General features: G+C 48.2%; 2 protein-coding genes and 1 gene segment (V, D, J or C); all 3 read left to right on the top strand.

Moving 5' to 3' along the window:
* LOC141999436 (immunoglobulin lambda-1 light chain-like) overlaps positions 1-18,928 on the top strand; it is a 60,930-nt gene extending 42,002 nt beyond the window's left edge. The window contains exons 3-4 of the mRNA XM_074972828.1: positions 15,553-15,587; positions 18,606-18,928. Coding sequence (XP_074828929.1) covers positions 15,553-15,587; positions 18,606-18,928 — 358 coding nt within the window. The remainder of the gene's footprint in view (positions 1-15,552; positions 15,588-18,605) is intronic.
* The window catches only part of LOC141999435 (immunoglobulin lambda-1 light chain-like), a 112,933-nt gene that overhangs the window by 87,430 nt on the left and 535 nt on the right, over positions 1-24,968 (top strand). Inside the window, exon 3 of the mRNA XM_074972827.1 lies at positions 22,255-22,296. Coding sequence (XP_074828928.1) covers positions 22,255-22,296 — 42 coding nt within the window. The remainder of the gene's footprint in view (positions 1-22,254; positions 22,297-24,968) is intronic.
* LOC141999437 (immunoglobulin lambda constant 1-like) lies at positions 4,293-11,466 on the top strand. The segment is given in 3 exon segments: positions 4,293-5,142; positions 6,233-6,389; positions 10,824-11,466. Coding segments are annotated over 3 exon segments (609 nt in total).

Below are 24,968 nucleotides of genomic sequence, written 5' to 3' on the forward strand. Positions count from 1 at the left end.
GCCAGGGAGGAGCTGCTGGATTCTGAGCCCCCTATTTCCTGTGAGGTGCCCGGGTGGGAACTGAGCTCTTTCATAAGTGATCAGCAGGCAGAACCTGCTCTGTTGGGCAGCTAGCCCTTGGAAACAGTCTCTGCCTTTGCCAGGAGCGACCAGATCCGTTGGTGCACGTTGACCTCTGCTGGCCTTGCTTTGCCTGCCCCAGCCCCAGCTTGTCTGACACCACGGTCCGTGAGGTGAGTGCTGGATTCACATCAGCTCCGATCTCTGTGGCTCTGCTGCCATCTTCAGGCTCATCCCAAGCAGGAAGCGTCTCCAGCTGTAAGGGTCTGGTTGACATAGACCCGGGAATCTTCATGTGGCACTGCAGCAAAAGGACACTAGATGGGGATGTGCACCAGGGAAGGAGGTTACTGCAGGTCTGGGGGGCGCAGGCAGAGTTGCACATTCCCACAGACACCCAGGAGTCATAATCTGGCTAAGATGTTCCAAAAGGACGGGGATCTGGGGAGCCTCTGTTTCTATTTGCCCAACTAAAGACACGGGAAAGGGGCCTGATTTTCACAGGACAGGTACTTGGCCCCCTTTGGATACCCGCAAATCACTAGCCATCTTTGAAAATCTTGGCCAATCTGTTTTCTTTTCCTCTGAATTGAGTTCCTGTTAGAGAGGCCTCAACCCAAGCCCTGGATCTAAACAGAAGCAAACTGTGGCAGGCGCAGGGGGCGGAGAGGTAACTGAAGGGGGAGTAGAGGCATCCAGATCTGAATTTCCTGGCACTGTCAGGGAGTTAGCAGAGGGAGGCTCATTGCTTAGCTCTGGGAATTGGGCCTTGCCCGTTATCTGAACTGTGTTGCCACTGATTGTCAGTGTCTGACATTTGCCCACTATTAATTTGTTGCTGCATTTCAGGGCTTGGGTCCATCTCCTGTTCCTGTCTTTGGCTAGTTTAATCATTTCCCTTTGCATGGACTCAGACGTATGCATAACTTGATGGGAGATGGCAGATTGCTACAAAATGTTTACCTGACCTGTATTATTTAGCGTCCCTGTCTGAAATTGGGGCATTATGAGCTGCTAAGACTGCACTCATTAAGAAACAATGAAGTTGAGTAACCGACCATATTCATGTCCTTAAGAGACTCAAGTACATGCTGGGACAAATGACTGACCTGGAGGAGCTGCTCGTGGCCCGTTGCACAGCACACGTGCAGTGACGGCACGGTGAATAGTAGGCAAGGCTGCTCAAGCGGAGCACGGTCATCTGCCCCACCTTGCCATGCAAAGCTGCCCAAGTGCACCAGAGCAAAACCAACAGTCTCTTGCCTTGAGAAAGCCCTCTCTGATCCTGGAGGATTCCCAAAGCCCCTCTCAAAATGATCTACAAAGATCACCCATCACTGATCTGCAGCCACCTCTGGGGTGGAGAGAGACAGCTGATGTACAGCCCACAACATCACGACACACAAGTTTGGGGCAGGCAGCACAGAACAATAATGCGGCCGATCCAATGGCCAGGTCACTGGGGTTAACACCTGAAAATGCTGTGGAGTCTCATTGAACCCAAATGGCCAGGAGTTCCTTAGACAGCTGCAAAATGCTTCCAAAGTAGGAGTAGTATTTATCACAGGAGCTCAATTTCACGTCTCATCTAAAAGATGTTTCTTCAAGAAATCGTGTCCCCTCACGCCATGCTGAGACACCAACTTCTGATCTGTCTCAGCACCTACCCCGTCTACAACACCCAACTTCTTGCAGCCCCCGAGGTGTTTCTTGGAGGTCTCCATGTCCAGCTCAAGCAGTTGTAGTGGGAGAGGCCTGACATGGTGCCCAACCATCCTATGCAAGGCTACGCAGCTACTCACTGAGGCCTTAGCTGATCACTCAGCTGATGAGTGATCAGAGCTCAATTGGTCTTCGCTCCATGTGACAAGGGCATGGCCATTGTGAAGCGATACGTGTAAATACCCCTGACTGCACAACGTCAATGACCAATCACCGTCAGTAGAGCTGAAAGCTTGGCTCTGACACAGACTGTGCTAACAACAGGGTGAAAGGACACCCTGGCAAAGGACAACAAGCCCTGAGCCCCATGGAAGTTTCATTCAATCCTCCAAACAGGGTCTAGGTGTTGGGATGCTGCCCAGGCCCTGGCCTGTGGAGAGAACTTGGTGGGCTGGGCGAGCCAGGGACCAGCAGCCAGAACAACTGAAAAGAGAGCTGGTGATAATGGAAGTCTGATTAGCTTCAACTGGCCTCCAGATGCCCTGAGCCACAAACAAGGTGGGGTGGGGAACACCGATGCTCGGGGGGCGGGAGGGCTACTGGCTGAGAAAGCTGGGCTAGTGCTCTCTGCTTTGGTTCGATTCTTTGCCGAGTCTCTGACCCTTACCTGTCCAATAAGCCTGGAAGAAGTAAAGCAATGGGGGTGGGATTGTCTATGAGACACTTCACACACACACAGGTTTGGGTTTTGTTGGAGTCTGAGTTTTTCTCAAGCTAAACGAAGCCGGTTGACCAGTCTGAATCCAGTACAAAGCAGCTCCAAGCCATGTGTGCGTGCTGGCTGGGCTAGCTCACACATTCACCCTAGGTAAGCACAGCACCCCAGGTAAGCAGGGAGTACGTTCTCTGGCCCAGTCGCTCCCCACCAGCCAGAACGAGCTGCTCCTGGCGGTAGTGAAAGGAATTAATGGGGCTCTTCACCTGGCTCTGGTTTAATGCCATTTGGCGAAACAGTTGCTCTTACACATAAGGGATTGATAGCCCTGGCTAGACCCAGCCAGAGCACCGGCCACTTCTCCAGGCAGCTCCACCCAGGCATCCTAGTCCTGACCCCCAGCACTGTGGTCATTCCACTCCAAGCTCTCCAAGTAGGGAGACTGCCCATGGGAACAGGGGCAAGGCAGAGACCAACTCAGCCTCATTCCTGCAATAAAAAGGCTTTGAACCCAGATCCCCAGAGGTGAACGGTTACCAACTGAAGGAAGGGAGACTTGCTTTCCTGAAAGCCTGGCTGCTTGCATGATGCTTCTTGCGCATACAAGGAACTATAAACAGAGTGATTGCCACTTGCACTGAGAGGCACCTACGCTCCCCAGAAACTACTCTGATTTCCTTTCAGGTTTAGCAGGAAAAGGAAGTGGTTTCCAGGAGCCAGACAGTTACACACCATCTGCCAGGTGCGCATGCAATCGCAGGACAGTTGGCAACGCAAGGCTGCTCAACCCCACAGTGTGTTTCCCCCATGACTAGAGTGTTTCAGTGCATCAATGGAAAAAGAAAAAAAGCATGAAATCATGTAACCACAAGTCAACTTGTAACCACAGGAGCTGACCGCAGAGGGCACTTACTGATTACACATGGTAATTGTCCTGCCGCATGATATCACATGGCAGGTTTTCATCGGCTACATGTTTTGGGACCAACTGGCACTTCCCCGCCTATGAGATAATTTCAGGTGTACAAAACTGCCACTCAGGTTCAAGCAACCAGCTGTGAAATAGGTAAATTTCATGAGTCCATCTGCCATCGTCAGCTGATCCAAGGGGATTCGGTTCTGATAGGGCAGGTGCAGTGCAGTATTTTCTTACCATTAGCGCATCTCAGCTCTGGCTGCTCCACACAAGGGACAGCAGAGAGGCGGCAGCCGCTTTGACTGAAATAAAACTGTGAGTGGGACCCCCCCGCCCTCCTCCATGGAAGCTTTGGAAAGCTGGAGCCTTTCGCCGCCTCTAATTGCTTTCTAGGGTCTCCCCCCTGGTTGGCCGTTGGGAGCAGTGATAGAATGATCAGGATGGGGAATGTTACGGGAGTGCCCTCATCTTTTCAGCCGAACACCAGCTATTTTCCCAGCTGGGCAGGTTTCTGCTCTCCTCCCCCCCAGCCCCAAGAGCATGGAATCAGGTGTCTGAATATTTTGATGTTCACTTTAAAATCCTTCCATTTAAAATAGCACCCACCAGCTGGGGAGGGGGTCGCTCGGTCTGGACTGAATACCCTGCACAGTATGGGATTGGGGACTTTCAAAGGGGATGTTATTGAAGAAAGGCTTTAAAGAGCAACAGGAAGCCCTAGTAGCTTGGGAATCTGGGGTTGACGGAGCAGGCTTGAATTTCAGTTTAAAACTTTCCCTGGGGACCTGCTATTGCAGATGTCTTCAGGCATCGGCCGTCACTGCCCCAGCTGACTCTGTCTGCTATCGGCCCTTGGCTCCTGGCCCCTCCCCTCCACGCTCGCATTGCCAGCTGTACCTATCACCCGATGTTCCTCTCTGTCTCTGGCCTGTACTGCGCACACCAAGCTCAGCTTGTCAGGCGTAACTGGCTGAATCCAGGGGTTAAGAAGTGATGTTTCAGTTCCCAGTCAGGTGGCAGAGCCAGAGCGGTGGGATTCCTGAAGACACCAGTTGAGCAGGAGACTCTGTCCATGGATGAGATGGTGCCCATCCATCCCCTCCGGGGCAGATAGGGGAAGGACTTATCTTGCTACTGCACTGAATTATTAGACTGTAGGAGCAGCATCTGTTGGGACAATTTAGCTTTGTGCCTTGGACATACAGAAAGACGGACCTCTGTGGCTTTCTTGGGACCCAGGAACTTGCACAGAAGATGCTTATGGTAGACGTCAGTGGTGTGAACATCCAGAGGGCCATACTCTGCGAGGGGCAGCCAGACCCTCCCTAACCTTAAGAGACAGCACACGTCATGGCTCAAAACTTGGAAATGGCCTGTGGGTTCCCCTTGTTGTGGATCACTCCATGGTTCCCAGCAAGGACCAACCCCTGGGGCTAGGAGGGCCGTTTACAGCAAGAGTAACCCGTACATTGCAACAAACACCCAGGAGCCTTCCTACCTGCTGCTTCACAGGGATGTCTCTGACTGGCCTTCTGGGGAAACCGATCGGCTCGCGTGTTCTAAAGACGACTCCAGCGCTGCCTTCGCTGGGGGCCGAATGGAGGATGCTGCTGATACTTCAGTAGCAAGTGTCCTTTAGCCACTGCATTCTCCTTCCAGGATGGGATTCATTCATGGCATCAAGGTGGATTTCAGAGCAAAGAACCTCATTGTCCTGACCTTCTGTGTCAGTGGGACCCACTGGGAACCAAGCCACAGGCTCACTGGAAATATAGAAATACGGAACCAGGTAAACCAGATTTCAAGTCCTAATATCGCCTTTTTCTTGATTTTCATTTGTCTTGACCTAAACGAAAGCAAGGCTGCGCTGCGGCTGGCTCTGAGTTTCCAAAGGACCTGGGCAAAGGGACCCCTATGCTCTAGACATCTGTCTGTGACCCTCTTGCCTCCCCGACCATTTCAGATCACACATTGATTCAGACGCTCAGCCTGAAAAGTAGGGGAGTCTGCAGCCATGGAGTGGAGGGAAGTGCCATGGTCTGTGGGGTGGTTCAGGGGAGATATGGATACAGGGGGGCCCATAAGGTGCTGGCTTCATAAGGGGAGACTCTATTACCTGTGGCCCTTTGCTAGAACTGGCCCGGTGCAGCATTCTGGAAACTGGGAATAATCATGTAGCCTCTTTTCCATTCTATCGGCTCCAGTACGATGTATATTATTGATCCATACTCCAGTCCCTGCCACCTTATCCATTCTGTGGACAACTTCGTAACACAGAGAGCCAGGCTCCCCTTCATCCCAACCCCTATTTCTTAGCTCTCCACGTCTTGTTCTGTGGTTCCCTGGAGGCCCCTGGACTCCGGGCCGAAGGGTCCTGTGCCAAACTGGCTGGTGGAAATTCTGTTCATGTCTGTGATCTGGTTTATTCTATGGGTTCTGAACATTGCTGTGCACCAGCACCGCTAATGTTCCACTCACTGTGTTTACATATGTACACGGGGCCCGTTGCCAGGTAGCAGGGCACCGTAGAAAGGTCAAAAACACAGAAATGGAAACCAAGCTGGGCCCAATGACCCCATTCTGCCAAAATGAGGAGGAAAAAAGATCCAGAAAGGACGAGCTGGTGAAGAAGACAGGCCAAGATGCTCAACGACAAACAGATCTGAATAGAAAGGCCCTGTGCTAGGACTCAAAGAGAAAGAATTTCTTCTTTGGGATTAGCATCCTGTTTAACTCAAGACCTTGACCAGAGGCACAGTGGCTTATCCCTTGGGAGAGAAGCTGATTCCACAATTACACTCCCCACTAAATTATTGTCCGTCCCCCTGTATCACCCAAGTTTCTTCAGAGAAGAGAAATCTGGGTCCCTTCTCCCAAAGCTCAACATTCTGGCCAATCAACCTCCCCATCTAATTCACCCCGCCGATGGGACGCCCAGGCCACAAAGCAGAAGCAAGCAGCTGCCGGGATATTTTTGCACAGCCGTGTGTCACTGTGCGTATGTCTTCGGCAGCGGAACCCAGTTGATCGTCCTTGGTAAGTCAATCTAATATTCATTTACAATCATTTCCCAGTTGTTGCGAGTTTTGAATTTTGTTCCTTTGTCTCCCCTTCTCAACTTCTCTGTCTATTCCAGGCTGGGTGCTCTTCTACTCTGTCCTAATCACCATGAAAATGTGTGCGTGGACAGAGGGGGGGTTGCTCTGTTGAAAGACAAAATGCAGGTCCTATGTAGTTACAGATTTTTCCACTTGTAAAAATGTTTTTGCCCTTTTGTTACTGATGAGTCCCCACTGATCAAATCTTTGGTCACATAACAGGGTTTTGTTTTATTACAGGATATAGGCATGTGTGGGGGGGTACCTCCTAATTTCAGAGCCCAGCCAAATTGTATTTTAATTGTTTATCTAACAAAACTTTCTATGTCAGTTTTCACTCTCTGATGGAAAGATTCCCAGGTAAGGCTATGGTAACGAGGAGAAAATATTCAGGAGTTTGAGATATAAGGTTTTAGTTTCGTAGATGACTGGTCAGTCCTGCAGCCAAAAAAGAAAAAGTGTCTTTGTTTCAGAAATGGTCAAAAATGACAGCTGCCTTTTGGTTTTTTCGTGTCTGATGCTTTTCCTGAGGTTATGCTGGAAAAGTTAGATGGTTTTGGTGAGAATTTTCAACTCAGGGAAAGAAAATAGGAGTGGTCAATGAGCTTAGAGAGAGAGAGAAACTCCTCTTGAAAACATAGGTGGATGTTTTCGGTCATCCAGGGGGCAGAAGCAATTAAAAGGAGACTTTGAATTCTCAGGTGCAATTAAAAGGGATACAGAGCAAATTCTGATGACTTCTTCTTGAAACATGAGACACCCTCTTTTGCAAATAGCCTGTTCAGTTTTAAGCATCTGGCTGGCTGGCTGGCTGGCTAGTCACTGTTGTATCGGAGCTTGCAGAGACTGAAAAGAGCCAGAGAAGGATTTCTCCTGGTCAGGCAGTTACTTAGATATTACTGCAATGGGCGCAAGGAATACCTGCAGTAGCTAGATAGGCAACAAAGATGGTCTTAAATAGCGAGACTCACATACGGATGAGGAACTGCTCCAAGTAGGACTCTGTCGCTTGGAATAGAGAGGTGCAGGAGAGGATTCAGTCGAAGTGTTTAAGGTTATGAATGAATTATTGTGATTGTTAGCAAGCGAGCATGGCTCACTCCTCCTTTTTGACTGCCCGTTGAGCCACGGGGTCTCTAGGTGGAACGGCTGGCAAGTATGTATTCGCTAAGTAAAAGGGTGCGTTATCCCCTGGGGAGATGATAGAGTAAAACACTGTAGCTTAAGTTAACAAGAAGCTGGATAATTTTATGACCAGTTAACGCCACTGTTCTGTGGCTTGCACATGCTAAGGCAAGAGAATTGATATCTTGTGCTTCGGGACAGAGGATGATCATTGCGACAGGACAGAAGCATGTCCCTGCCCAGCACTGCACAGCTGCATTGAAATGGGCCTGATTATGAATTCAGTGGGACCTGTGATGGCACAGTGCCTCTGAGAATCAGATCAATAGGAATTGCTGTACAGCGTCAGACCACTGAGCTGGCAAGTACCACACATGCTTAGGAGGAAAGTGACCAACCCTTATTAGCTAATTTTCAGAAGTGCTGCGCGCCCATAGCTCCCAATAGCAGTACTGGGTGCTCAGCATCTCTGAGAATCAAGCCGTGTGTGCAGGTCTGAACATGTCTGTGCAGTCAGAATATGCAGGACTAAGTCAAGGGATGATTTCCTTTGGGAGTTTAGCCACAGATATTTATTCCTCTCTACTAGCGAGAGGGAAACCAGCAGGAGATAGGGTCACACCAACAATGTTCAAATTTTTTTTTTTTTGAGAAAGCTTCTCTTAAAACATCTAGGACAGTGGTTTTCAACCCTGGGGGGCCACGGACTATGGCTAAGGTTGTCAAAGGGGTCCGCGCCTCCATTCAAAATGTTTGAAGGGTCCGCAAATGAAAAGAAGGTTGAAAGCCACTGAACTAGAAATTTGAGATATTCTGATGGGACTAACGTTGTCATTTAAGAGAAAATGAACCCCGATCCAAAAACAATGGGCCAAATCTGCTCTCGGTTACATTGGTGTAAATCTGGAATAACTGGATTCACTTTGTCCTAGAAGACATTAAAATGATGGGTTCTCCTGCCAACAGCGTGCGTGTGTGTGTGTGTGTGTATACACACATACACACACACACTAACACAAACATTTTTATATATATATATATATATATAGGTCTCTCTCAATCAAAGCCGTGAATTTACAATAGCTGAGAATCTGACCACAACCTTTAACTCTCAGTGACTATCATTGATCACTGAATCCAGTGGGCCTCTGTGCTAGCACATGGGTCCCCTTGGGGGAACTCATTGCAGGATAAGGGCTTAAGTCTCTGAAGGATCGGTTTCCCTTCAGGAGGAGGGAATCTCCCTACTTATTGGTTGCAGCATTAAGTGCAGTGTAGCACTGAACAATCATTGATGAAACACAGGGAACTCTAGATGGCTCTCTGCTTCTCTTGATTGTTCGGCAATCAGTGCTGTGAATATTAGCCGCTCTGGCAGTTGTTAGCAAGGAGGTTTCTTTAAACATGAGCTGAAATTGACTTCTGAAAATATTGGGCCATATTCTTCTCGGTACTGTGGCAAAAGTGCATTGACTACACAGGATTTACACAGCGTAGATGAGAGGAGAGTTTGCCCCAGAGACTCTAGTTAACTATAGATATATCTTTGAATTGCCAAATGCTGTACAATTGAACGCAGGAGAGCGAGCCCTTCCGGCTCTCTACTCCGATAAAATATTGCCCCACTCCTGCAATTGGATCCACACAGGCATACTCACAGAGCATCTTTGAAACCAATAGGAATCCAGCCCGGGCCGGTGGTACGGATCTGATTGCAGGATCAAGGCCTAAGAGGCTAAATTTCTCTGACTTGAACACAAAGAAATAATCTGACGTAGCAATGCCCCGGAGTGATTGTGAACTCCGCAGTAACGGAGCTATGGGATTAAATGTTGGCTTGTGCCAGGTCAGCCGTCAGCTGAGCATTTCTCAGTAAAGGGCCATTTATTCCCACTAATGTGATGTTCAGCTGTTATAGCCGTAGAGCCAATGAGGTCGTAATGGACAAGATTATTAATGCTAGGACCAAAGGTGGGAGAACTGTGCCCACAGGAATTATCAATGTAGGGTGCCGTGACAGATTCTGAATCTGCGGAAACTTTGATGCTGCCTATGGGCCATAATCTACCCTAAATCTTTGCACAAAGAATCTGATCCAGCAGAGCAGTTAAGCACGTGCTTAACTTTAAGCGCATGAGTAGTCAGTCTATTGACTTCCAGGGGATGGCTGATGCATGCGTCTAAGTGCTCAACTGGATTAGAGCCCTCATTCTTATTTTAAGGGCCCAAATTTTGCTTTTGATTTCTCTGATGCAATCAAATTAACATCAGTGGTTTAACATTTCCCTCAGTACCTGCCTCAATGCGAGCTGAATTTGCCGACATGCAGCCCCAAAGTATCGAGAAAACAGTAAGAATAAAAACTTGAAACACACTATGTGAGTTCTCTGCCGTGTATGGAGTATCCTGCAGGAGGAGATACTGAAGGGGCACAAATTTCTAGAATACCAACAAACCAATTTAAGTAGCTCTCAGGTCAGGCAGGATTCCAAATCAGAGCTAAACCTGGAGCCCTCTGAAACATCCACTTTTCCTACAGCCAGCGGCACAAGATGGCAAATGCTAGCTGGCAGTTTTAAAGATAGACATGTTAGAGCCAGATGACAGCAGACCAGCCATAGCGGAGCGCCATTTTGCATATGAAAGCAACAGCTGCTTTCGATGTTCTGAGGGCAGCTCGCAGCAGATCAAACGTGGTTGACTCAAAGAATAAGCCAGCTACATTCCTCGGCCCTGAATTCCTGGGCAATCATGCAAATTCAGCATCAGTGCCATATGGTTCCTTAGCTGGTGGGAGAGGGAACAAGTACAAGGAGAGATGCTAGGGGATGTTTAACACTGGAGATCATTATATTGTGCTAGCGCAGTGTTTTAGCTGAACTTAGCTTTTCCTGTTCTACTCCACTCTATCTTTACCGGATAGAATCCGGGGATATAGATGAGCTTTGATTTGATTTTTAATGGTAAGACTTTGTAGTTACAAAGCAGCATTGATTTACAGTTCAGGCAGTTTCTCCCTCAGGCCCCAAAGACTTTATTTAAAAAAATAAAACTTTATAGACCCGAAGAGCCAGATCCTCCGCTGGTGTCCTGGAACTACATTGATTTATAGTAGTTGAGGATCTAGCTCAAAATATCTAGTACCTTGGATTCTGCACTGGCAGCGTCTGAATTTGATGTTCCACTGTGTATCTGAATTCTCTTTGGCTTTGTTCCTAATCTGACTCTGAATCACATTGTCTTGTAGGTCAGCCAAAGGCATCTCCTACCGTGCACCTCTTCCCTCCATCCTCAGAAGAGATCAAAACAAAGAGCAAAGCCACACTGGTGTGTCTGCTGGGCAGCTTTTACCCAGGCTCAGTCCAAGTCACCTGGAAAGCTGACGGCCAGCAGATCTCCACTGGAGTGGAGACGACCAAGCCATCCAAACAGAGTGACAACAAGTTCATGGCCAGCAGTTACCTGTCTCTGGATGCATCAAAGTGGAAGACTAATGAGACCTACACCTGCCAGGTGACACACGATGGGAAGAGCTTCGAGAAGTCCCTGAAGAGCTCAGAGTGTTCTTAGCCCTTTGACCACAGGGGGCACAGCTGGATCCCGAGTCAGTCTGTAGGGGGTTCCTCAAGGGAACCAGGATCTGTCTGTAGCATTCCCATAATGCCGATTTCCAGCAAAACTCCTTCCTGTTTAAGGTGGGAGATTTTACCAATCCATATGACACCTGTCTTTATTCCCACGTCACCACTGCTCTCACCCCCTGCATTCCCGAGAACTGTCCTTCCTGCTTTAGTCTCTGATGCAGCCTTGTTAGGATATTAATAAAATCAGAAAAATTTGACTATCGCTGTGACTGTGAAGGGTTTAACTTCTTCTGTCCCCTTTTCTCCTGACGTATTAATTGCAATATTCACATAATCTTCCAATAAAATAAACTTACCTTTTATCAGCCAATATGGTTTTCTTTTTAGTAGGGATCTCGTTGGCTTTGGGGTTTCAGACAAGCTAAGGGAGAAGTAATGCTGAGTGACGTGTAATATCATGGAGATCGGGGAGGGGGAGAGATGTCACAGAGGGATCATTACCCAAGCTGTGACTGTTCTCCCCCAAGACTGGTCACTCTGGCTCTCAGCCAGCCTTCTGGGAGGGGTGACAATTGCTGCTGCACAAATCTCTCTCCAGAGCACACGTTGTGTTAGGGAATCATTGGGGGATCGTGGGCTGCATGAGAGCGTAATGCAAACCCCCGTGGCTCTGCAGCCAGCCCTGCTTGTGCTGGGATCCTGGCAGCTCCCAACAGACCAGCAGGGCTAGGCTGGCTCAATGCTCAGCTGGGTCACTAGCCCTGCACAGAGCAGTCTGCTCTGTGAGTTAGGATTGACTCACCCTCTGCCCTCGCAGGGGGCAGATTCCGGCTCCCGTTTTCTCCCTTTAGTCATTCTTCAAGAAGCCTCATTGGAGTCAGTCAATGGGCTATTGGCTGAACAGCTCAGGACTCAGGGGAATAAGCATCCAAATCTGGCCTGTAGAGTGAGGGGCACGACACTGCTGCAGGCTGATCCCTGGGTTAGTCTATAAACAGAGCTCCTGGCTACTTCTGCTCAGTAGAGAAACAAAGGACCTCTTTGGAAGAGTTCCATTTGGCAGGATATTAAATACCAACTTGGGGGACAGCTCCCTACGTACCCAACCTGCCCTCCCAGCAGGGGCAGCTGTACATGGAAATCTGCCTGAATTAAACTCCTGCTGCTGGCCACTGAGACACACCTGCTGTGTTTCAGCCAGAGGGGAAGGCAGTGACTTTTATGTGCAGTTTGACCAACTGTGTAAATGAGTAAAGTGCTTTGGGAGTCTTCAGATTCAAGATGCTTTTCAAATGAAATCAAAACATTACTGATGAGATGGATTCTCTGGAAACACTCAGGCCTGTGTTGCTTTTGCACAATTTGGGCCTTGACAGGCCAGAGCAGACAGTTTGTGTCCCATTAATTACCCCATAGTTGTCCTGGGGAATCAGTTTCATGTGAGACTGGATACTCGGAGGGGAGCTCCGGGGTCTGTCTCACCCTTCCCAGACAGCAGCATGCACCATGTGTACAGCTGGGAATTTGCATCACAAAGACATTTATCAGGGACCCCGAGCCGTGCTGGGGCACCCAGCCAAAGGAGACCCGATTCCCTGACAGTCCTGGGGCCAGGGAGCTAAAGGGATACATTTGTATCACATATGCCACGTATTTGGCAGATACCACCGTGCTGTCGCCACTCACAATATGGGTGACATGGATGGATGGATGGATGGATGGATGGCCAGTCATGCACTGCCACCTCCTACAAGGGGTTAAGTGGAAAGAGAGCAGAGGGAGGCTGCGATATGGATGAGTTTGAAAGAATGAAGGTTTCTTAAACTTCACAAAGTATGTTTAACGTCCCCAGACCAACTGTCCCACCATTCCCCCCCTACACAAACACGTCTGTACATGGTGTCGGGGTAAGAATTCCAGGTTATGATTTGTGGAGCACCAAGAGTGTGCAGTACACAGAGGAGACAATGGCTCTCAGAAGTTTTCAGCAGCTCACACACAACGTGTGTATGAGAGGGAGAACGAGCATGGGCCACGGAGTTCACTACTCGAATTCAGGGTGTGCGCTGATTTTAACACTACTTCATTGACAAAAAGGCTCTGTTGCCTTGCACATGTAAACTACAATACACTGATGAATGGACAGACAAACCACATGAAGTATTTAAGGTGTTTTCAAAAGTGACTAACTCCATTAAAAGTCTAAGTTCAACTGAAAGTCAATAGGATTTAGAAGTGTAAGGGCCAGATTTAAAAGGCAATGAAATGAATGGGCGTTTGGCAGCTAGGTGCTTTTGAAAATCCCACTAGGTGCCATCCTGTACATATAGGTGCTTAAATACCTTTAACACTCCAGCCCAACGTGCTGAAGTCACTTCTGACAAGGGGACTTCAGCACTTTTGCCAGCGGCTCAGGCCTCCCCTCCCTACCCAGGGAATTCTCACAGCGTCTGAGCCGGAGCCACTGAATTCACAGGAGCTTCCCCACCAACTTCAGTAAATGCCTGTTAGTGTGTCAAACACAGCACCTGAACCTCCTTGGCTTCAACTACGGCCCATTAATGAGGAAATTAGGCTGGTACCATTCATGCCCCTGGCCGTGCTGAGCTGACACACACCAGGCACTAAGGGGGGTTTGTATTTACAGTCAGAGGGAGGGTCCAGGGCCCTGGTTTAATTCACAAGAAACCAGCTGAGCATGGACACAGCTCACAGCCTAGATGTTTACTGGCCCTGCCTTTGGCGAGAGGGGCACCACACGCTCACACTCTGCTGGGAAGCAGGCACCAGAGCGGCTCCCCTAAGGTGGAGGGGGAGGGAAGAGCCAGCAATGGTGGGAGTCTCATGGCAGCTCTGTCCAGGGAAACAGTGCAGGGATTTACTGCTGAGAACAGCTGGGAAATACAGAGCAAATGGCTGTCGTTGGGGGTACTGCGTTAATTTCTAAAGGCAACTGGGGGCTCCCACGAGGAAAGTGCTGATCTCTGCTGCGCACTGCACATGGGCGGATACCAGCCTGGCCTTGTATTGGTACCAACAGGGTCTGGGGCATATTCCAGCATATGCCAGCTGTGCAATGGACACGGCTTTTACAAACACCAAAGGTTCTGAGCATCTTGCTTGACTCTGGGCTTCCAGCAATGCCTGCACCTGACCCACTGCTGGGGTTCAGATAGAGTGTGGTGGCGATCGCTTTCATGGCACATGGATCTTGAGCCCTTCCTCAGGCATGTCCAATGTGGAGACTTCACCAGCCCCCTGCATGGCTCAGCTGAGAGCGAACACAGGACGTCATGATGCAGCTTCTGGCAGAAGGGCTGTGCCCAGTGAGTCAGAGTGACCCCCTGGACGATCTGAAGATCCCAATCAGGTAAGTCAGGACAATGGGGGAGGGGACGTCTTAGCTTCTCACGGACAGGTGCAGAGAGGCTGTGCTATTCAGAGAGTAGACGAGGACAGCACGTGGTTTGGATCACACCCGATCCACCCGTGTGCAGCCCCTGGCATGTCTGATCTGTCTCTTCGCTGACACTTATTGGTGGGTCACCGGGACATGCTGTACATTAATTAGGTCGAGAAAGATGCTGGTGCTCCCAGACGTGTGGGGTTCCGGACACGTGCTTTCTAAGTGTGGTTATCGCATCCGTAACATACACGACAGCTCGTGCGCCTCATTCTTTCCCCGACGTAATTCCACTGAAGTCAATACAATGGCACCAGTGACAAATGTGGCCCAGTATTGGCCTGTCCTGGCCAAATGGCAGTGGAAGGACCAACTCCACGGGCTCCAGGCACAGCAGCACAGACACGCATGCAGATCCACAGCCGGTGCGGGGGTTGGGGGAGCGCCGTAGTGGTGGAACCCAGCATGGTACCAGAGCACAGAGCTCCTTTGGTTCCCTCTAGGTACCATTACGCCCCCATCACTGTAGTGCCTGAGCATCTCTGAGACACGACAGAACTTATCCTTACACCACCCTTGGAGGCATGGAAGTGCTGCCCCCATTTTACAGACGGGGAATGGAGGCAGAGAGATGAGGTGACTTGCCCAAGGGCACAAAATCTGTGGCAGAGCCAGGACATGAACCCCGCTCTCCTGACTCCCAATCCACTGCCTTAACGACAAGCCCATCTTCTGCTCTCTTATGCGGGGACCAGGATTTGGCCTTATTTTGAGTTCTCCGAAGGAATACACCGTTGCTTCACTTCCCAGTGGATCTTCACTCCTCCGATTGTACGATGAGTTTCTCCGGAAAGGATAAACCTGCACTCCCATGGGGTGCCAGTGGAAATTGCCCCGCACCTCTTTTTCCCCCCTCACGGGCAGTGGTGGCGACCTCTCCCTGCCATCGACTGGGACAGGTTTTTGTACAGCCCTGTGTCACTGTGGTGGATCTTCGGTGGAGGAACCCAGCTGACCGTCCTAGGTAAGTCACTGAATTACTCTCAAACTTTCCTTCTCCTGGCTGTATTGTACGTTTTCCATGTTTTTTTTCCTGCTTTCTTTGTCTTCATGCTGGGCTCGGGACTCCTCTCACTTTATATATGGACCTTTACACTGCCTTGGAAAGAACGTTTAGTCTCTCTGGATAGTCATAGCAGGTGTACATGGCCCATGTTGGATTTTCTTTTCTTTTCCCACTGAAGAGAAGTTTGAATTTGACCATGAAACCTAGTCTGCCACTGGGTCCCCAGTTACGATGACCTAGTTTTAGCCCCTTCAGGAAAAGATTTTCCCTCTTTTTCTTTTTCGGTATGAGCTATTTCTCATTAGCACCGGGTGCTAGTCAGTGTAAGAAAGAAATCCCGGGCCAGCTTCTCCGGTGCCGTACAATGCCCTAGCTCCATTGTCCGCAATAGCTCAGCACCAGCACTCACCCCAGGATCCTGCAGACAGGTGTCCAATCTCATGACACCTCGTGTGCTATAAAAATCCTTGCTCCCTGGTGATTTAAAATCGGATTTGTTGGGGGCTGTTGGAAGGGAATGCTTAGGAATGAGAGCTGGGCAGAAAATATGGTTTTCTTCTGTGAATAATTTCAGAAAAAGCAAAACAAACAAATCATTTTCATCTCAATGGGCCCAAAATCCCAAACAAGCATTTTCAGCTGAAAACCGAGAATGCTTCAGTTATTGAGAGGTTTTGGCTTAAGATTTCCACTTTTTCCATTTGGGGATTTTCAACAAAAAAATGATTTTTTTTTGAGAAAAGCAGATACTTGCCACAAAAATATTCATTCAGTGGAAAACCAATTTCATGGTTTTCATGGTTGAAAAACCATTTTCAACCAGCCCTATTTGTAGCATTGCTCAGTTGGAGCTAGACAAGGGACTGATCAAATTTTAAAAATAGATGGCCAGATCCCCACATGGTGTAAATCCACGTAGCTTCCTTGCCAGCAATGGACTACACTGATTTACGCTTACCCTGAGTGAGTCTAATTGCACTGACTAACTTACTCCTGACACTGAAGATCTGCTCCATTGTACCTTGGAGAAAATTGGATTTCAGTTTGGATGTGCAACCCAAACCCACCCAAAACCTTTCAGATATGCAAGATATTAGTTAAATGGGGTGGGGTGGGAGCAGCCTGCAGGGGGAAGGGGTTTAAAGAGGTTGCACTAATTGTGCACTAACAAGGTTGCTGGCCAGTCTGAAAGGCTGGACGGCTTCGTACAGGCTGGATTGTGTGTCTGCCAAGCTCAGTGATCAGGATGCTGGCTGGACCAGCCGGCTTCAGTTACAGAACAGCCTAGGGGACCTAGTGGACCTGGCTTAGCCGGGGCTCAGTAAGTCAAGGCTGACAGTATTAGCTCATATACCATTGCTGGCTGCTTTGACCTACATAAAGCGTGAAATAATCAGGGCCCAGAGAGCGGTAGCCCTACTCATGCCGAGTAGCACATTGCTTTTCATACAGTCCGGCCGCCTGTGGAGTAAGGTGCAACCTGGCGCGAGGACGGGCATCCCAATTTGGCCCCAGCGCCAAGGCTGCTGCAGAAATGTTACTAAGAGCTTAAAAATTCCCCAAACTTTTGCATCCCTTCTTAAGCAGGTAGTGCCTTCATTGTCCCCCCCGCCCGCGCCCCCCCTCCCCCCCCCCGTCTCTATGCAGTTACACAGCACAGCACAGCACCAGGCTAGGGCACAGGGGAATCTACTCTCCCCCACCATGAAATCAACCCTCAGTGTGGTATTTTGCAAGGTCCTTTGTCCTCTGGTCTTGAGCCCCAATCTAGCAAAACGCTCAGATGCACACTGGATCGGGCCCTGAAGCAGGGATTGGTCCCATAAATGAGTCTGTACTTTACAGCTGCTGAACACAAGCTTGCTTGGTAACTAGGCTGTTCAGCAACAGGAACAGGCAACCAGGCTGTGGTAGGAGATTGTTTGTCACTCAGGTGTTAATCAGAAGATCTGACCCTTAGCAGAGAGACCTACAGACCCAGACAGACAATGATGATTCAACAATGGGTTTATTGACCCACTTGGCAGAATAGAGAATTTATCCCTGCTGTGGAATTCCATAGGATGCTTCACAAACAAACTCCCCCCCCCTCTCAAAACTACAGAAGTTTATACTGCTTTCTATAAAGCACTATTTAATCCATGTAGCTCTCCCACCCTATGCTTTGGAGCCTACTGGTTTTGTCTAATTATCTGTTACAGCATTTTTTTCATTTGGAAATATGTGGGTTACCCCACATTCCTCTGTGACTCTAGTGACGCAGCCCCCAAGGCCTGAACAGGCAAATTAAACTCTAAGCTTAGACCCCAAGAAATAGCCCCATTCTCAGAGAGTCTGTTCTTGAGAAATGAGAGAGAGAGAGAGAGTTTTCACCATGGAAATATCTTCCTACTTAATTCAATGAGTAGCACCTTCCTCTGCACTAAATGGCACCATTTGAGAAGGAAGGTGCTACTCAATGTGAGGAAAGGTATCAAAATCTTGCACTTAATAGGGAGGAATTCTCTGCAAACTGCCGAGGTTGCTAGCTGTTTAGAAGTCGTATTTCCCTTTCTCTGAGCAACAATGAATGAAAAGGTGAGCTTAGAAACAATCCTGATAAGACTTCGCACTTCTACAGCACCTTCCACCAAGTGTCTCAGCGCTTTAGAAATATGTAAAAAACCATAAACCTTGAGAAAAAGCCTGCGTGCGCTGAGGTCAGTGATGTGACCCCCTTCCATAGCCAGAGAGGTAAGTGACTTCATCAGGTTCACTAAGGAAGCCTGTGGCAGAACTAGGAATGGACCCCAAGTGTCCAGATTCCCAGTCCTGTGCCTTAACCACAAGAACATCTTACATCGCAGATCATTACCCTGCCCACGGCGCTTCTGAAAGGTTGGATTTGTTACACGGCAGAGATCTGGAATTTCTTACATTCTGCACTGGCAGTCTCTGGATTTGGGTTTTCTAACACTGAATCTCCTTCTCTTGTAGGTCAGCCAAAGGCGTCTCCTACTGTGCACCTCTTCCCTCCATCCTCGGAAGAGATCAAAACAAAAAGCAAAGCCACACTGGTGTGTCTGCTGGGCAGCTTTTACCCAGGCTCAGTCCAAGTCACCTGGAAAGCTGATGGCCAGCAGATCTCCACTGGAGTGGAGACGACCAAGCCATCCAAACAGAGTGACAACAAGTTCATGGCCAGCAGTTACCTGTCTCTGGAGGTATCAAAGTGGAAGACCCATGAGACCTACACCTGCCAGGTGACACACGATGGGAAGAACTTCGAGAAGTCCCTGAAGAGCTCAGAGTGTTCTTAACCCTCTGACCCCCGGAGGGCTTGGCCGGTTCCCGTGTCAGTCTGTAGGGGGTTCCCCAAGGGAGCCAGGATCTCTCTGTAGCATTCCCATAATGCTGATTTCCAGAAAATCTGCTTCCTCTTTTAGGTGGGGGATTTTACCAATCCATATGACACCTGTCTTTATTCCCATGTCCCCACTGCTCTCACCCCCGGCATTCCCTGGAATTGTCCTTCCTGCTTTAGTCTCTGATGCAGCCTTGTTAGGATATTAATAAAATCAGAAAAATTTGACTATTGCTGTATCTGTGAAGAGTTTAACTTCTTCTGTCCCTTTTACATCTTGTGTATTAATTGCAATATTCACCTTCTCTTCCAATAAAAGAAATTTACCTTTTATCAGCTAATATTGTGTTCTTTTTAGTCTGGGTCAATGCTCAGCTGGGTCACTAGTCCTGCAGAGAGCAGTCTGCTCTGTGAGTTAGTATTGAGTCAACCTCTGCCCTCGCATGGGGCAGATTCCGGTACCACCTTCTCCCTGAGCATTAGTCATTCTTCAAGTTGCCTCATTCGAATCAGTGGGGCTATTGGCTGAACAGCTCAACACTAAGGGGAATAAGTGACCAAATCTGGCCCATAGAGGGAGGGGCACTGCTGATGGCGGTTACCTGGGATAGGCTGTAAACAGAGCTCCTGGCTACTTCTAGTCAGTCTAGACACAAACCCCTCTTTGGAAGAGTGGCCTTTAATATCCTGCCAACACCGACTTAGGTGACAGCTCTCTACCCAGATATCCAGATGATGATTTCTGGAGCACCAAGCGTGTGCAGAGCTCAGAGGGGATAATGGCTCTCAGAAGTTTTCAGGAGCTTACAATGCTAGGATGAGAGTGAAAGGATCAGACAGAGCATGTGTGTGTGTGAGTGAGAGAGAGAGCGCATGTGCCAATGAGTGCACTACTAGAACCCAGAGTGTGCGCTCATTTTAACACTACTTCATTGACAAAAAGGCTCTGGAAAGAGAGTAACTTCCTTTGCTCAAGGTTTAGTAATTGGGCCTGTTCCCTTGCACACGTGAACTGCAATAGACTGACGAATGGACTGAAAAACTGCATAAAGTATTTAGGGTACTTTCAAAAGTGACTCACTCCATTAAAAGTCGAAGTTCAACTGAAAGTCAATAGGACTTAGGAGCGTAAGGGCCAGATTTAAAAGGCAATGAAATGAATGGGCTTTTGGCAACTAGGTGCTTCCCAAAATCCCACAAGGTGCCTACCTGTATATTTAGATGCTTAAACACCATTAACACTCCAGGCGTGAGTGCTTACGTCACTTCTGACAATGGGACTTGGGGACTTTTGCTGGCAGCTCAGGCCTGCCCTCCACTACCCAGGGAATTCTTGCAGGGTCTGAGCCTCAACCACTGAAGTCACAGGCTCGTCCCCACCAACTTCAGTAGATGCCGGATCAAGTGTCAAACACAGCATGTGAGCCTTGGCTTCAAGCTAGGGCCCATTCATGAGGAAATTAGGCTGGTACCATTCACTCCCCTGGCCGTGCTGAGCGGGAACACACCAAGCGCTAAGGGGGGGGGTTTGTATTTACAGTCAGAGGGAGGGTCTAGGGCCCTGGTTTAATTCACAAGAAACCAGCTGAGCATGGACACAGCTCACAGCCTAGATGTTTACTGGCCCTGCCTTTGGCGAGAGGGGCACCACACGCCCACACTCTGCTGGGCAGCAGGCACCAGAGCGGCTCTCCTAAGCTGAGGGGGAGGGAATAGCCCAGCAATGGTGGGAGTCTCATGGCAGCTCTCTCCAAGGAAACAGCGCTGGGATTTACTGCTGAGAACAGCTGGGAAATACAGAGCAAATGGCTGTCGCTGCTGGCAATGCATTAATTTCTAAAGGCAACTCCGGGGCTCTCTTCAGGAAAGTGCTGATCTCTGTTGTATACTGGATATTGATACCAACATTGCCTTGTATTGGTGTTAACAGGGCTTGGAGCATTTTCCAGCATATGCCAGATGCAGAATCTTGGCTTCTAGAGAGGCCGCCAGGAACGCCTGCATCCGAACCAAGGCTGGGGTCCCAGCAGAGGATGGTGGTGATTGCTTTCATGGCACACGGATCTTGTGCACTATTTACTTGTTCCTCCAACATGTCCAGTGTGGAGACTTCACCAGCCCCTGGCATGGTTCAGCCAAAAGTGAACACACGACGTTTTGACACAGTTTCTTGCGGAACTTCTGTGCCCAGTGACTCAGAGCGACCCCTCGCCCACGGACTATCTGCAGATCCTGATCAGGTAAGGCAGGATCATGTGTCATGGGATGTGGTAGCGTCTCACTGACGGGTGCAGGGAAGGCTGCACTGTCCAGATGAGAGACGAGGACAACACGTGGTGTTGGTTTCCTATCCACACACAAGCAGTCCCAACATGGCAGATCTGTTTCTTTGCTGGCACTTCTTGGTGTGAAGCTAGGATAGTTTTGACACTGACTAGGTCTGTAGAGAGGCCAGTGCTCCCAGGGGTGTGGGCTACAGACACGTGCTTTGGAAACATGGGTATCGCCCACATGAGATTCCCTATTGGATACATTAAATACTGACAACAAATGGGCCTAATTCTTCTGTGGTAAAATTCCATACAAACCACTATAATTGTACCAGGGTTGAACATGGCTCAGCATGTTCACTATCAGCATCCCAAATAAATCTGCCAGCCTGTCCCTCCTACGGACCTACGAGGGCCAGCGAAAGATCCACAGACCGTGGGTGTGTTTGGGGAGCACAGGGGCAGTGGAACCCAGTGGAGTAGCAGCTGCTTAGCACACAGCCCGTTTACTTCTATCTAGGTTGGTTTATGACCTGTAGCACTGTTGTACCTGAGCATCTCACAGCCCTAAAGGAATTTATCCTTACAGCACCCCTGTGAAATAGGAAAGTATTCTCCCCATTTTACAGATGGGGAATTGAGGCACAGAGATGATGTGACTTGCCCAAGGGCACAACATCAGTCTGTGGCAGAGCCAGGACTTGCACCCCGGTCTCCTGACTCCTGCTCCAGTGCCTTAAGTACAAGACCATCCTCTGCTCTCCTACATGGGCTGTGTGCTGGGACCAGGATTTGGCCCCATGTCAGCTCTCCCAAGGACTACTCCATTCCTTCACCTCCCAATGGATCTTCATTCAATCAATTGTACTTTGAGCTTCTCCAGAAACGATGAACCTTCGTTCTCATGGAGAGCCAGCAGAAGTTTTCCAACGACTATTTTCCCCACACGTGCAGTGGTGGTGACCTCTCCCTGCCATTGAACGTGACTGGTTTTTGTACAGCCGTGTGTCACTGTGGAATGTCTTCGGTGGAGGAACCCAGCTGACCGTCCTTGGTAAGTCACTGAATTACTCACCGCCTTTTCTTCTCAATGTCATGTTTCCATGATTTTTTCCTCCTTTTCTGCCTTAGTGCCAGGCTCGGGTCTCCTCTCACTTTATGCACACACCTTCCCACAGGGTTGAGAACAATGTTTAACCCGTGGATAGTCAGAATAGGGTGTACATGTCGCATGCTGGATTTTCTTATATTGTACCTGGGAACAGGGTTTTGAATTTGCCCATGAAACATGTCCAGATTCTGCTGTCAGGTCCCAATTTTGAAATAACTGGTATTAGCCTCTTCAGGGAAATATTTCCCAACCCCCAATTGTTTTTTATTTGCTTTGGTTTTACTGGACTAGACATTTCTTATTAGCACTCGGTTTTGACTCATATGTGAAAGAAACCAGGGGCCAGATTCTCAACCAAGGTCAAACAAAATAGTCCCATGGTCTTCAATAAACCTACACCAAAACTCATCCAAATCTCTTTAAGATGGGTGTACAATACCTTGAAACCTAATGTGATAGAGAAAATAATGTGTTTGTTGCAATCTAAATCCCAATTTGTCTGGTTAGCTTGAAGAAAATTCAAATTAGGGAGAGTTGGTCACGAAATAGGATTAAAGTTTCCTTATAGGAAATTTTCAACAAAAATTTTTAAAAAATATTTTCATCTACATTTTCAGCAGAAAATTTTGACTTTTGGGTAAAAACCCCAAACCCAAACACTAAAATGTTGTCACCGAACAATTACTGAAAAGCCAGGGAGGTGGGAGAAATCAGAGTTCAGGTGAAAATATTTGGTTTTGAGTTTTTGCTTTTCCAACAGTAAAAAAAGATGTTTTTTCGAGATCTGGAGAAACATTCTGCAAAAACTTCCATTTAGATAAAAACCCAATGTTTTAACTGACAAGAGATTTGGTGGGTAATTTTTAACACCCCTGTTTGAAGTCTCCTTTTAGAGCAAGTTCAGTGATTGATATTTTTACAGTATAAGAACAGATCCTCATGTGGTGTAAATCAGTGTAGCCCCCTTGGTAGCAATGAAATGACACTGATTTACACTTACACGGAGTGAGTGTAATTGCACTGACTGACTTCTGACCCAGAGGATTGGTTCCATTGTTCCTTGGATGACTGTAGCTATCATGGATTTCAGTTTGGAAATACCACTCAGACCTGATTTTCTGACTGTGCTGAAGGACACCCAACACCTTTGAAATATGGAGGGCTACAGATAAAGGGGGGCGGGGGGTTGGAGCAGCCTGTGCAGGGTGCAGGAAGGACTTGAAAGAGGCTGCACTAATTGCCTCTCTGAAGCCTGGAGCACATTAACGAGGTTGCTGGCCAGCTTCCTTGAAGCTGCATTCTAGGGCTGCCAAGCTCAGAACTCAATGCAGAGGATGCTGGCTGGACCAGCAGGCTTCAGGTACAGTAAAACCTTGAGGAGCAGATAGATCTCGGCTAGCCAGGGCTCAGTAAATCAGGGCTGCCTGCGCTAACTCAGACAACACTGTTTGTAGTTTTGACCTGTGTAAAGCGTGAAATAACTACAGCCCGCAGGCTGCACTGAGCCTGCTCGTGCTGAGTAGCACCTTGCTCTTCAAACAGGCCCACTGACGTCAGTGGGACCGACCCCTTGTGGAGTAAAGTGCTACCTGGAATGAGGAAGAGTTTCTCAGTTTGGTCCCAGGTGTCTGGATGTTACCAGTCTGAGGAATTTTTAAACCCCTGGTGCACCCATTCCTAAACCAGTAGGTCCTTTATTATGTCCATATCTTGCAATGTCCCTTTTCCTCTTGTCTTGGACCCTGATCCAACAAAGCACTGAGACACATACTGACTCGAGTCCTTTGGTCCCATAAATGTTTCTGAAAACATTTTAGAAAAAAGAGTATCCAGTATATAACATGGTGTGATAAAAGGCTATTTCCCAGCCAAGACTCATGCAGACAGATCTGACCCTTAGCTGAGAGACCTACAGAATGTGATGAACAATAACAACTGCTCAATGAGATCATTGATTTACGTTGCAGAATTTTATATCTTGAAACTTTATCTGTGCCATAAAATGACATAAAGTGGTTCAAAAGAGCTCTCTCTATGAAAGTGCTGTACTATATTACAGTAGTTTCTATGGAATGCTATCAATGTGTCTAGATCCCCTGTCCCATTCTTTGGCTCTTGTTGGTTGCTCTCTTATTACATTTTACAGGATTATTCCATAAGGGAAAATGTGGGTTACCCCAGATTCCCTTCTGGGCACTGAAGTGGCTTCTGGTGCCCTAACCACACATATTAAACTCTAAGAAATAACCCCAAACAAATATCCAGAACGTAGTCCAAAACCCTTAGAAAGCTGATCTTAGATTTCTAAAATGCAGCACAATGTAGAACGAATTGCAGCTTTTCTTTGTGAACCACTCATGCTTGACATCCAACGCATATAGATCGCAACATACTTCTTTGCTCACTTTCATAACAATAATTTGTATCTTTAGTGCCAACACTGTACACCTTGAAGGGCCCAAGTTATTATTTGAAGTCAGTGGGAGTTATGGGTGCAGCAGGAATACCAGATAAAGCCTTCACGGATTAAAGTGACAAAAAGGATGAGTAAAGTAATATTACCCCCTTTTACAAACATAGGGACAGTAACTACTAGGCCAGGTTCACTAAGGAAC

This window comes from Natator depressus, chromosome 15 (assembly GCF_965152275.1).
Source record: "Natator depressus isolate rNatDep1 chromosome 15, rNatDep2.hap1, whole genome shotgun sequence".
Classification (NCBI taxonomy): domain Eukaryota; kingdom Metazoa; phylum Chordata; order Testudines; family Cheloniidae; genus Natator; species Natator depressus.